Source organism: Lichenostomus cassidix, chromosome 19 (assembly GCF_008360975.1).
Source record: "Lichenostomus cassidix isolate B80296 chromosome 19, HeHo_3.0, whole genome shotgun sequence".
Taxonomy (NCBI): domain Eukaryota; kingdom Metazoa; phylum Chordata; class Aves; order Passeriformes; family Meliphagidae; genus Lichenostomus; species Lichenostomus cassidix.
The window spans coordinates 7,083,992-7,096,549 of record NC_139499.1 but is presented as its reverse complement, the minus strand read 5'-3'; the positions used below and the strand labels follow the sequence as shown (position 1 = coordinate 7,096,549).

Sequence of the window (12,558 nt, the reverse complement as noted above, 5' to 3'; positions counted from 1 at the left end):
TCAATTCTAAGGAAAAGCAGAATATCTAGTCCAGTTTACAATGCCAACAAGGCCTCTGACAAAAAGCAGAGGATTTCCTTCAGTGTTTGAACTCTGGCCCACTCTAACCACTCTTTCATTCCATTCCAACAGAAGAACCAAAGCTCATTACACTTGTTTACACAGAACAGCAAAACCAAACTGCTCCTCACTGGAGTATGTGCTTAACTACTTGATTAGCTGACATATAAAACTCATTCCAAGCCTTTGTAAAGTGGCAGCATTTGCATTTAATTTTACTCACATTTTGTCTCATTACTAAGTCTGCTGAACAAATTATTAGGGGAACACGAATCTCAAAACCTGTTTTTTTCAACATGTAAGTTCACCTTACTCTAGCATAAAAGTAATTAACTTACTACAAAACAAAGTGAAAGAAACAATTTTAAAAGTGTTGAAAATGTATTCTAAAAGCTATGGTCGCTGTCAGACATCCTACTTACCTAGTCTGAAGGTAATTTTATTCTTGAATATGAACCTTTGAACAGACGACTGACAAATCTAAAATATCATTTAACAGATACAACTGTAATACATGTAAAGACTAATCTACCTTATTCCATGCAAAAAAGATGCAGTAAAATATCCCACACATTAGATCCAATATGTATCTTACACTTTATTAACTGTTTCTGTACATCAGGTCCCCAGACCAACGCCCACACAATAATACAAAATTTGTATCTCAATATGCATATAGCTTACAAAACTCCACACTACATACAGAAATCTCCTAGATCATTATTCAGGCTGTTTTTCCTGCTTTGTCACCCACTTTTACAGGTCTGCTTCCCATTTTTGAGAGCACCAGTGGGCAACAATGAGTCTTCCAAGAGCTGAGAACACCTTTGTTTCAGCAGAGCTCACTGTTTTGGCTTCTGAAAGGAGCAGGGGGACATATTCTCACATTAAATTGTGTAACACTCCCAGGTCTGTCTGAAATCTCCAGGTACCAAGGACATGGTACTGAAGGGCAAGGAGGACAGTCAGCCACATTTAATATTTCAATGTACAAACAGACTAAGGGTGTGTGTCAAGAGACCCCATAATCCCTTCCAAAAGTTGTTCTCTTAAGGGACACACAATTTCTGGAAGGAAGCCAGGAATAAATAACCAGGATAATTTCTCTGTACAAATGAAGTGGCCCTCCCTTGTGGCTGACAGCCCAGGTGTTTGTGGCCAGCCCAGGGACATCAATCCTCCTCCTTCTCGATGTAAGGTTTGGTGCTGACCCGGGCCATCTGCCGGGCCAGGTACCGATCCCGCGCTGACATCACTGTCTCCTCGCTGCTCCTTTTAGCAAATTTGCTCATGCTCTCAGCGGCTTTCTGTGCTTGTTCTTTCTCCTCTTTGTCCCCTTCTTCTCCAGCTTTACGCTTCTGGTCAGACAAGCCTCCAGAGCTGGAGCTTCCCTTCTCATCCACCTCTCTGTCTTTGCCCTTTCTCTCTTTTCCCAGATCAGTCTCTCCATCTTTGTCTAAAGATGTAGGAGTACTTCCTCTCCTCTCTCTATACTTCTTTTCATCACTTCCATATTTCTCTCTCCTCTCCTTTGCATGATCTTCCCTTTCTCTGTATTTCTCTCCTCTCTCCTTCTCTCTGTCATTATATCTGTCTTTATCATTTCTTGTTCTTTCTTTCTCTCGTTCCTTCTCTGAGCCCTTCTCCTCTCTCTCCTTTGCCCTCCTCCATTCTCTGCTATGTCCCTCCCTCTCCTTTCTCTCCTTCCCCCTTTGTTTATCATCTTGATCTTCCCTCCTCCTGTAGTGATCTTTACTAGTGTGATCCCCATGCCTATGTCGCTCTTCCCTTTCCCTTTGATGATCCTTTTCATGGGTCCTACTCCTCTCATAATCCTTTTCCCAGTGCTGCTCATCATTTCCCCTTCTGCTTGATCTGCTCTCTCCCCTCTTTGCAGGATGACTTGCTTGGGCTTTGGTGCGTGGCTCTTCCTCCACACTGGATGAGCTTGGTGACCTGGAATGCCTCTGGCTTTTGTGATGTTTAGCCTCCTCTTCACTGCTCACAGAGCTCCCCCTTCTTTTCTTCTTTTTCGAATCTACTTTACTATGTTTGTGTCTCTTTTCATCATCACTGCTATCAGTTTCCAAGTCGGTATCAGCATCTGGATTACTCTCTTTCTTAGAGGGCTTCACCCTTTGTCTTTCTGATGGGCATTTGTTCTTCTCGTTGGGTTCATCCTGACTGTCAGGTTTTTCTTCCTTTATCCTATATTTTTTATGTTAGAAAAGAAAAACAACATTAAAACACCTAAGATCTTGGACTTTTCCACAAACTGACTTCTGGTCAAGACTTGGGCAAAAGATGCTGCTGGAAAGTCTAAGAAAGCAAATCTGCCTGTGGCTGAGGTTTCAGGAATCCAACACACAGTATCCATATCTGGTTCACTGGTGAATGTGAGCTGAGGAACTTACCTAAAGGAGTGACAGTGGTTATGTATGTGCAGCCTCCATCTAAGGAAAACGACATTGATTTGTGTTCCTGTGTAAGCCTGTTGGCAAGTTACAAGTTTGCTTATGTGTTTTGTCCTCATCGTCTTTTCACATCAAATAATTTTCCGGAGAAGAAGCAGGAGGTTGTGTGTTTTGTTGACAGAGACAGGAACATGGTTTTTTTAAATCCAGTACTTCTGAAGATCTCACTTGTGGCTAGACAGGAATTAGTAACTTTTAACAGCTCTAATGTCCTTAAATGCAAAATGCTGACCCATGGAGGGGGTTATGCTTTGTCATTGTCTTCTGGCTGATGAGGAAATACATGTTCACACAAGCCACGTCTCTTCCATTTAATCACAGCTCCAGTAACAGCCTGTGGGGCACTCTCATGAGTCAGCACACCACCAGTTAGAGTCTATGTCTGCTGAATGCTTGAGGGCATGGACAGCCTATGAATAAGGACTAAAAATTACACTGAAAAGTTTGGTAATTTACTTAGTAATGCAACTCAAAGGTGGACCACTTTAGGGACAATTATGAGAAGTAATAATGGAGCTGTTTTCTCTCTGCACCCTGTTGTACCACCATAAGAAAGAATAAAATTAAAATATACACCTGAGGCTTTTTATTTGAAAGCCTTGCTGGGAGCACCATCCACAGGACTACTTGTTTCTGCTGAATTGATTTTATGTGCCACTAAAGGAAACTTCCTTAATTTCCAAGATTAAGAAACCATCATTTTAAATGCTCTCTGCACAGTACCAAATCACATCATCCTGAAGACTTCATGGAGAACTCCCTTATTTCAGACAGCTGAATAACTTCAGTGGTTCCTTTCTTCATTTACCCTAAGAATTTGCTTTCTAATAATCCAATCTTGTATCTCGAAGATCTCCTGATGAAAGCTGCATTTTCTTTGTGATGTCAAGCACTTAACAAGTGACACCCATATTCAAAACTTCTATCAAACTAGGCTTAACCTGAGTTAATTGTCCCACATGATCAGTTGCTGCATACAAGAAACATCCCCTTCATCACATTTGCCCACAGGGCAGCATGTTACCATTTTAAATACCTAAATAATTCAGCTGCATCTCATTACTTTGCTTTGGAATGCTCACATACAGAGATTTCAAACTGTTTCCACTGGATTTCCTACATATTTGATTCATTTCCTTTTACCACAGTGTCAACACTCAATTTAGTTTTTATGCCACTAAATGTGGAGTAAGCACAAAGTTAAGAGACTCACATTCTTTACAGGAAATTCATAGCATATTCATTTCCTATGACTTACTGCTATGCTCATTATTTTACCTCTTGTCTTTGTGATTCAAAATGTGTAACTTAAAACATATTGCTAAATATTATGTAAACCAAAGAAAATGTATGTTAGAATAATACCAAGCAGGATTACAAGCATGACTGCCCTCTTGATACTTTTTAGACAGTGTCCCTGTCCTGCTTGTTTCATTTCTGTGTCACTGATGATCATTAGTTATTTACCAAATAATTCAGTTAATCAGCTGTATAAAATAACCAGTTTACCTTACCACTGTTTCAGTGCTCTCTGTCTAATCCTCCACTGAGTATGGAATCATAAACAGCCAGATGCTGGTTTTTATTCTTGAAACCTTGTTGGAATCACATCCTACCTGGCTTCACGGAAGCTGCATTTAGGCATCTCTTCTTCCCCCACACTCTGGTTTAAAAGATGTCTGTAGAATCCACTGAGATCCCTCTGTTTGGTCACATCCAAGTATGCTGAGAGAAAGAGAGAGAGAGGTTTGATTTACTGTGCCACAAACACTCATCACACACAACTCCCAACTGGTAGACACCACCAAGACTGCAATCTCCATCCTGGAGGTTTTCAAACCGAAAGTGGAAAAAGCTCAGAGTAACCTGATCTGACCTGCTTGGAGTAGGAAGCTGGAACAGATGACCTTCAGAGGTCCACTTCACTCCAATTTATCCTATGATCCTATATCCTGTGCTTTACATCTACTCAGATCCTGAGGTGAGGACTGGAAACATCATTGTACCCCAGGCTTACCAGTCTTCTTTCAACAACTGACCCTCCCTCAAAAATTAAGAAGTACCAACCCAAATAGCACTCACACACACACAGAGGAGCTTCATCTCTCCTATTTGTAACATGTACAAAGGAAATTAACAGACCAAGGTGGATCTGATTCAGGATCTGCTAATCTGGTCCTCTTTGATATTAATTATCTCAAGCCTCAGAGAGGGACCACCAGATGAACATGTAAATCATGTACAAGGCCCTACTTCTTTTTCAGGACAATTATTTCACTGTGAATCTCACCCTCAAGAGCTGATTCTCTTCTTTCTCTCTCCTCCTCCTCAGCTCTTTCTTGCAGCTTCTTCTTATAGGCTGAAGTCACAAAAGCCTCTTTGTGTGCAAACTCTCCTCCTTCCATTTCACGCTCTTTCTGAATTTTTCTTTCCATTCTTCTTTCTTGTTCCTTCTTTCTAATTTCAGCTGCTTTGAGGATATTGTGGATATATCTGGGCTGAAGTAGGAGGAAAAAAGTTACTGTGCTGCAAGGTAATTGAGGTGGCTGAGAAAACACAAATTGGGATTGATGGAGATGTTGAATTAAGTTGGTAATGGAAGAAAATTGTCAGGAGCTACTCTAATGTGTTCTCCCCCTGATTGATAGCTATCTGAAATAAACTGCCATTACCTTTCAGATCCCTAACATGGCACGTTTCCCAGTGCCAAGAGGTTGCTGTATTAAATCAAAACAGTCATCCCAGCTCTGACTAGGAGGATTTTTACTCTACATGAAAATAAATGCTTTTTGATTTTTCATCCCTCTGTTGTCTCTGTAACAGCCTTGCCCTTCTTTTAAGGACTGGGAAGCTTCTTTCTATACCCACATAACCTGACAAGAGCCTTCAAATGAAATAGAATGAAAATGAAAGTATCACTTGTCAGGATAATTCACAATGCTTTGAAGTTTACAAGTTAACCAGGCATGGTTACCCCAAGCAGACAGAGTTGGACAGACAGGATACATTCTCAGGTATTGACCTTTTTGTCATCATTTCCAGCTAACAATTTGGCACTGCTTTCTTTCTTCTTCTGCTGCATTTCATCATAAATACTGTCATATTCATACACTGTAGCATCTTCTTCTAAAGCCTTCTGTATCTCCAACTTTGTCTAAAAGAAAAAAAGGGGGGAGGTGAAGATATTAAAATAATAATCATGAAATTTTTACCATTTGCAAATATTTCATTCCTATATCGCAATTTAAACAGATCTATAGTCTAAACCTACCCATCAGAACACTGAGAGTAAATTGAAACCAGTCCCTTACCTGTTTCATTGCTTGTTTTTTCAATGCTTCTTTCTGAAGACTTTCCCCAACAGTTGGCTGTACAAAGGAAGCATTGCAGAAACAAAATTAATTACATTGACACAAATAGTATTATTTTTCTACTATTCTAACAAACAATTATATAACAGTCCAATTACAGACAGGTGTGATTCAGAAAATACTCAGTTCTTCCTGCATGTACATTAGAGATGTAGCAGTCACAAGCAGAGATTCTTACTGACAATCATATGAAAAAAGAGAAACTGTATTCGTAGTAAAAACCAAAACTCTGAAAGGATTTGATATTTATTTCAAGATTGATCTGTATCATTAGCTGTGTATGTTCAGAAAGAAGAACACAGCTAAGCAGCATGTACTTCAAATGTTACTGTTTAGTTTCTCAAGATGAATATGCTAGAAAATAGCAATACTAATCTTTCCTAAGAAGAAACAGATCCCCAGTGAAAATATGTTTTCTATTCATACTGTCTTGCACAAAAACGCTTTGCATTTTATTTACTTTTTTCTTTTAATTAGTTTTGACCTAAACTATATATCTATCTTTTCTCAGCCAATAGATAATACAGTTTATTAAACAGATCCACTATAATGGCAGGACTTGTATCCTTGTTTATGTAATTAAATATCTCTTAATCTTAAAAAGCAGAATTAGGAAGGAAAAATCCTTTTGCATTTTGGCAGCTTCCCAAGTTTTGCAGCTTTGGCTAATACATGCTCTGTGTCTCATTTTAAAAAGGCAAAGAGATTCTGTAATTCGTTCTTAATAAAATTTAAAAATTAAAACCAACTAGCAGGGAGCTTGGCTGCAGGGACTAAGATCTTCTGAAATCAAACAGAATTAGCACCATCTAAATTCAAACAGAACCCCTGAACATGAAGGCTTTTAAATTCATTTGATGTTTAAAATAAAATAATAACATGTCATGACCCCTCTTTCTTCTCCTATTAAAACTTTAACAGATGTGTCAACAAGGAAAAACACCAAGTGCTTTTCCACAATTTTCTACAGGACAGACTGTAAACAGTGCAAATCTTTTTCTTTTCACTGGTTAATTGCAGAAACAGGGAACAAGCTGTGCCAGGATGCAGTTTCATTATACGTGACTCTGTGCACTCTGTCTCTCTCTCTCTCCCCTCCTCAGAGGTGCTTGATTTGGCAGGTGGGCAGTGCTGTGTGAGCAGACACTGGCCCTGTGCTGAGCACCCAGCTCCTCCTCAGCACTGGGAAAGACTGAAATCACAAATTCTCACCCATGTGTGTCCCTTTACCCAGTTTGACATATTGAGGGTCATCACTAAGGTTTCCTCTATGGGAAACTCTTACAGTGGTTTAACAGCAAGGCACCTCAACAGTGAAGAATCTCCCCTGCACTATCCTAGAAAACAGACTCTGCAGCTACATTTACACAAGAAGCTTTATTTCACCAAAATATCTGAAACACTGCTTAAAATGTTCTCCTTGTCTGCCTACACGAAATAAATGAACTGATCTACAAAGATCAGGTAAACACTGAAGTAATACATAATCCTCATTATTGGATGGTAAAGAAGTCCATCTGCCATTTCTCTAGAGTGGCAGTAAGTTTACAGAAAACAAACACCTTCCCCAATGGTTTATGGTGGACAATTTCCTGTTGTGCTGTGAGCTCTGATAGATGAGAACTTCCCGTCCCTTTGTATTGTTTTCACTTATCAACTGCCCATTTATTAAAGGCCCTATAAACTCAGCAATCTGTCTCATACTTTCTCCTTCCCTCTAGCCAAGCTATTCTTCTGAAGCACAAAGCTTGTAGTTCAATATTTTCTGGAAGGAGAAAACTTTTTAACCCTATCCTGTGAAAGAACATAGAATGCATGCAAATCAAGGAACTCTCAGAAATTAGGCTCTCCAGTCTACCACTGCTACCAGGCCATGGAAGAGAGCTTGTACACGACTGAAAAGGTTATTTTTTTAAAAAATAGCAATACATCACCCCAACCTGCTAACATATCTCATGGTTCATTCCATTTCTTGCCTCCTTCTCACTCCAAAATGAGTTACTTACACCCTCATGTACATGGATTTAGGACTGAAAACTTCAGGAGTATCCTTAGAGACCTGCACTATCCAACTACAACCTGTGCATGAGACTCCAATCTTCATGGAGGAGAAAAATAAAAATCACATCAGGCAACAGATTCCTCTCAATTCACATGCAACATGAGTCATGACTACTAGCAGAAGATCATGAGAATGAACATAAAAAACAAGTCATGTACACAGAATTAGCTTTCCTCAGAACTCCTTCCTAGTTTCTAGAAACCAGATCAAGGGCTTCCTGAACTGGAGGATGCACCTGAACCATTGTTTAACACCAAGAGCATACCTTAATTTGACTAAGCCATTTCTGAATCCATTTATATTTTTGGCCATGCCACAGCATCCTGTGGCAGGGAATTCCACACCTTAATTACATATCTGCCTTCTGTTTAGATTAAACCAGTTACTTGGTGATTCCATAACACAACCTGCTGCTTATTTGATGAGAAATGGCAGCATCACCTTACTTCTCTGAATTATTCTTGATTTTATGTACATCCTCTTGAGCTGCTCCTTTCCACATCCCCCTTCTCAGAAAACTCTTTTCTAGGAGCTCTTTTACTCTACTTAGTCTTACTTTGCATGGAAACTGTTGCATGAATTCTGGTCAGCACCAACATTAATTACTCAGAAAATCCCTTTTAGTCATAGGCTCTTTGCAAAGTTGCAAAGGGAATGGAAGGATTGGTAGGCAAAACCAAAAATCTGAGCCTACAACAAGGTATCATTTTCTGCTTATTTTCAGCTTCTGCCTGTTTAAACATTCCATTTATCTTTTAGGTGGTCGCTAAAAAACCCACCAAATCCAGCTGATATATTCACAGAACTATCCACATTGGCTCCATAATCTCTCTCCCAAATTTAGCACCAACTGAGGTCTATGGACAGTTATTTTCTTAGCCATACTTTTCATCCTGTAGCAACAAATCAGTTTTGAAAGACTGGAATGGTACAGAAACATACACTGGGTAATTCTGGTGCAATCAAGAAACAGAAATTTTATCAGCTGTACCACAAAGATAATTTCAACTAAACCACAAAGGTAAAATGGAACAATGAACATCACACAGACTGACAAGACACCTTTTCCCAGTCTACACTGTATTTCAAGAAAATTTCCATCCCAGATGGTCTGTTTCTTATGAACTAACACAAAGATCATCTTCAGCAACTAACATCCATTAATGTACTTAGCCACAGGACAAAAATACCCAAATTCCTTCAGCAAGGGTAGAGGTAAAATCTGAGTGAAAAATGCATAGTAATGTTAAAAAAAAAACAGAGCAAAAGTTTGGTATCTAATATATAATCACAGACCAAGTCAGGTGTGCAGATTTCCCAGCACAAACTTTATTAGAGTTCAGTTAAAAATACATAATCTCCAGACATTTGAGATGTAGTTCTGACTGATAAGGCAGCAGACAGGAAATGAAACCCCTCCCAAATACTGCTCCTTATCTTGAAAAGCCCTGAAATTATTACTGAACTAATAAAGTAGTTCTGATTTTTAAAAAAAAAAACAATCTTCTTTGATAAAGGCAGTTATGAGATTATTCTTTTTGCTCGGTATGTACCATACTAATGAGCACAACTTTCAAGAGCTTTTATAACAGACTGACAGTGAATCTGTCAGCTTTTCTGAAAGGGAAGATACTGGAGCTGTTGAGCTAAAACTTGGCAGTCAGTATCATATATTATTTTTACCAGATTTATTAGTATTCATTCTTTCCTTTCAATGTTTAGATATTAAGAGAAAATGAAGAAGTGACAAAATACAAGACAGACTTTCGCTATACTCAGGAAGGTTCCCAGACCTACCACATGTTTAATGACAACAGATTAAATGAAGCTTATTCCTGGGATCTGGAAAATGTGGGGTTAGATCCTTTATGCAGAGAAAGACACTAAATCCCATCTAACAGGGAAAGTGTTCCTGCCATTGAGGAGAGTGGATCCACTAACATCTCTATTAGCTGTATCTAAAGGAAAGCCTCTCTCTATAGCCACAGTGGAGGGAAGCACCTCTGAGATCACAGCTAAGTGAGGGAAGAGTTGGGATTTAAAACATATTCCTGTCCTGTTTCCTGTGAGCTGCACTGAGGCAGTTTCATGTTGAGGGTTGAGTGAATATCACTAGGAAGGCTCTCAGTCCTTTCATGCCCTGTAAAACAGGAGCTCAGACACCTTCAACAGCAACACTGGATCCTGTAATGGAACCAGGTATGCAGGAGCTAAGAATTGCTAAATTCAGTCTTTCTGTGACATAAAATTAACAGCTGCTAGTTCATTAAAATAAAAATACATTTTAAAAATAACTGCTTTGGTGAGTCAGAAACTGACCAAAATTATTTGATGCTCTATTAGCATTGCTTTTCTCAACCACACAAGAGCAAGCTCTAGGTGAAACAAGCTCAAGTGAAGCTCTAGGGAAGAAAGAACATCTCTGTAACACGGATTATAAATACAACATCCAGGTGGGATTTACGCAGTGCACAGCGCCCTCTGCTGAGGCAGGTAGAGAGCGAATATTTTGAAAATAAAAAAAAGAACTGTCACACAATATCATACATTTTCTTATGCTTTAGAACTTCAAGGTTTTACAGCTTTTTTTCACAGTATACACATCATAATATCTATTGCATCAAATTTGGGTGGAATGAGCTGAAGGATAAAACACACTGAACTACTACATTTAAAGTTAGTATCTGAGTGAAGCCTGTTGATTACTACTGGTTGTTCTAATTTCAGGCATTCACCAGTGACAGACAACAAATCTCTTTACAAGCTACAGTTAACTCTTGCAAACAGGTTGTCACATGTGCTGAACTTCTGAAAGAACTGACAGAAAGTAACAAACAACTCATCATTTCCATCTAATGTGTACTAAAGAAAACACAGATCACATTTCACACCCAAATCCAAAATGATGACACATATCCTAGTGACATTGCCAAAACCTGCTGCACCCTTTAAGTGCTGGACACAAATAAATTTGCAGAATATGCGGCAAATTTCAGAAGAAAATTGTTGAACTGACCTCTTCATCTGACTCGTCTGCGAATACCGAGAGCTTCTTTGAAACAAGATTTTTCTGTTGCAGTTTTTTGGGCATAATAAGCCCATATCTAGAGAGAGAAAAAAATTTACCTTTAGCATCACTTACAACATAGCATGTTTCAAACCGAAAATCTGCCATTAACAATTCTGAAGCAAAAGATCAGCATCAACATAATGTATCAAAGTTATATGTGAGCAGCCTTTGCAGCAGAGCACACCTGCCAGACCTACTGCTGTCTTTTGCCATGCAAAGTTTCTGGATGATTGTCCTAAATTAGGGCACCAAACCCTTTTGTCCAGAGTTCTCAAAGAGTTATCTCTCAGAGAAGTAATAAATTACTGTTTAACCTGAAGGGATTTAGCCTTAGTCTATACCACGCACTATTCTGTGGCTACGTTTGCAGTTCAGTAACTTCAGTTGTTTTGCTGGCGATGTAAACCACAAGTACCATGGCAAAGGACAAGATTTACAGTCAGATTGTGCCATGCAGAGATTGTTTAACCATACAGACAACTCTTCATCTGACAAAGTCCATCTCTGCTAAACCCACTTCCTTTTGGTGTCTTTTCCTGAGACCATCACTGAGTCACCAGTTGGACACAGCGGGTATGGCTGAACTGGAACACCAGTCCTGGGGGTACCACACCATCCCTGTAGCCGCTGTTTGCTTCCTTGAGCCCTGAGCCCCAGGCAGGAGCCGCCGGGCCCGGTGCTCGGGGGTGGGAGAGCGGCTGAGAGTGAGGGAACACTGAGATTCTCCTAAATAAGAGTGAAAAACACCCCCTGGCAACACCGCCGAGCAGGAGCCGCCGGGCCTGGTGCTCGGGGGTGGGAGAGCGGCTCAGAGTGAGGAAACACTGAGAAAATTCTCCTAAATAAGAGTGAAAAACAACCCCGGGCAACGCCGCCCCACCCTCAAGCGCCTATCCGCTGTTTGAGTTGTGTTTGTTTTTTAATAAACACGGTTTTAAATTCAGACCAACACAGCGAGGCCGAGCGGCGGACACCTGGGGCAAGCGAGTGCCTGGACAAGGGTTTTTCCAGCGCTTTCCCCCGCTCTCAGCGCTGGCCCCAAGCTTCCCCCCTTGCCCGCTGCCCCGCTGCCCAGCAGGGCCCTCCCGCCCCGGCTCTCTGGCACTCACTGCTTGCCCAGCGCCGCCATCTTGCCCGGCCGCTTCCTCCGCGCTGCCGCTGCCGTTCCGCGGCCGCAGATTCCTCACGGCCGAGTGCTCACCGCACACTTTTACCACCCGCCCCGGAGACCACCAGGGCACCGCGCCGCGGTCCCGCTCGGGGAGGGAAGGGGAGAGCGGGCGGAGGGGGCTGGAGGCGGCGGGGGATTTTTTTTTAACGACTCGTTGTGCAGGCGCGAAAGTGCTGATGAGGGAAAGGCAATGGCGGGCGCTGCCTGAGGGGAGGGGCGGGGGGAGCCGGGGGCGCCTCAGGGCAGTGGCGGGAAAGGTCCCTGAGGGGGCAAAGGCCCTGAGGCGCTCCCGGTGATCGCCGCTCTCTGTGTCAGAAAAGATACCAGTTTAAAAACCTTGTATAACTTTA

At 41.0% G+C, this 12,558-nt stretch overlaps 1 protein-coding gene across 1 annotated transcript; it reads right to left on the bottom strand.

The window, feature by feature from the left end:
• Positions 1–638: 638 nt before the first annotated feature.
• Positions 639–12,300, bottom strand: NSRP1 (nuclear speckle splicing regulatory protein 1). Its single transcript, XM_085078373.1, has 7 exons — positions 12,147–12,300; positions 10,984–11,071; positions 5,846–5,902; positions 5,557–5,688; positions 4,825–5,032; positions 4,151–4,259; positions 639–2,268 (listed from the first exon to the last, which is right to left on the bottom strand). The coding sequence occupies exons 1-7, from the start codon at positions 12,164–12,166 to the stop codon at positions 1,233–1,235; spliced, it is 1,650 nt and encodes a 549-aa protein (XP_084934499.1). The 5' UTR covers positions 12,167–12,300; the 3' UTR covers positions 639–1,232.
• Between the last annotated feature and the right edge of the window lie 258 nt (positions 12,301–12,558).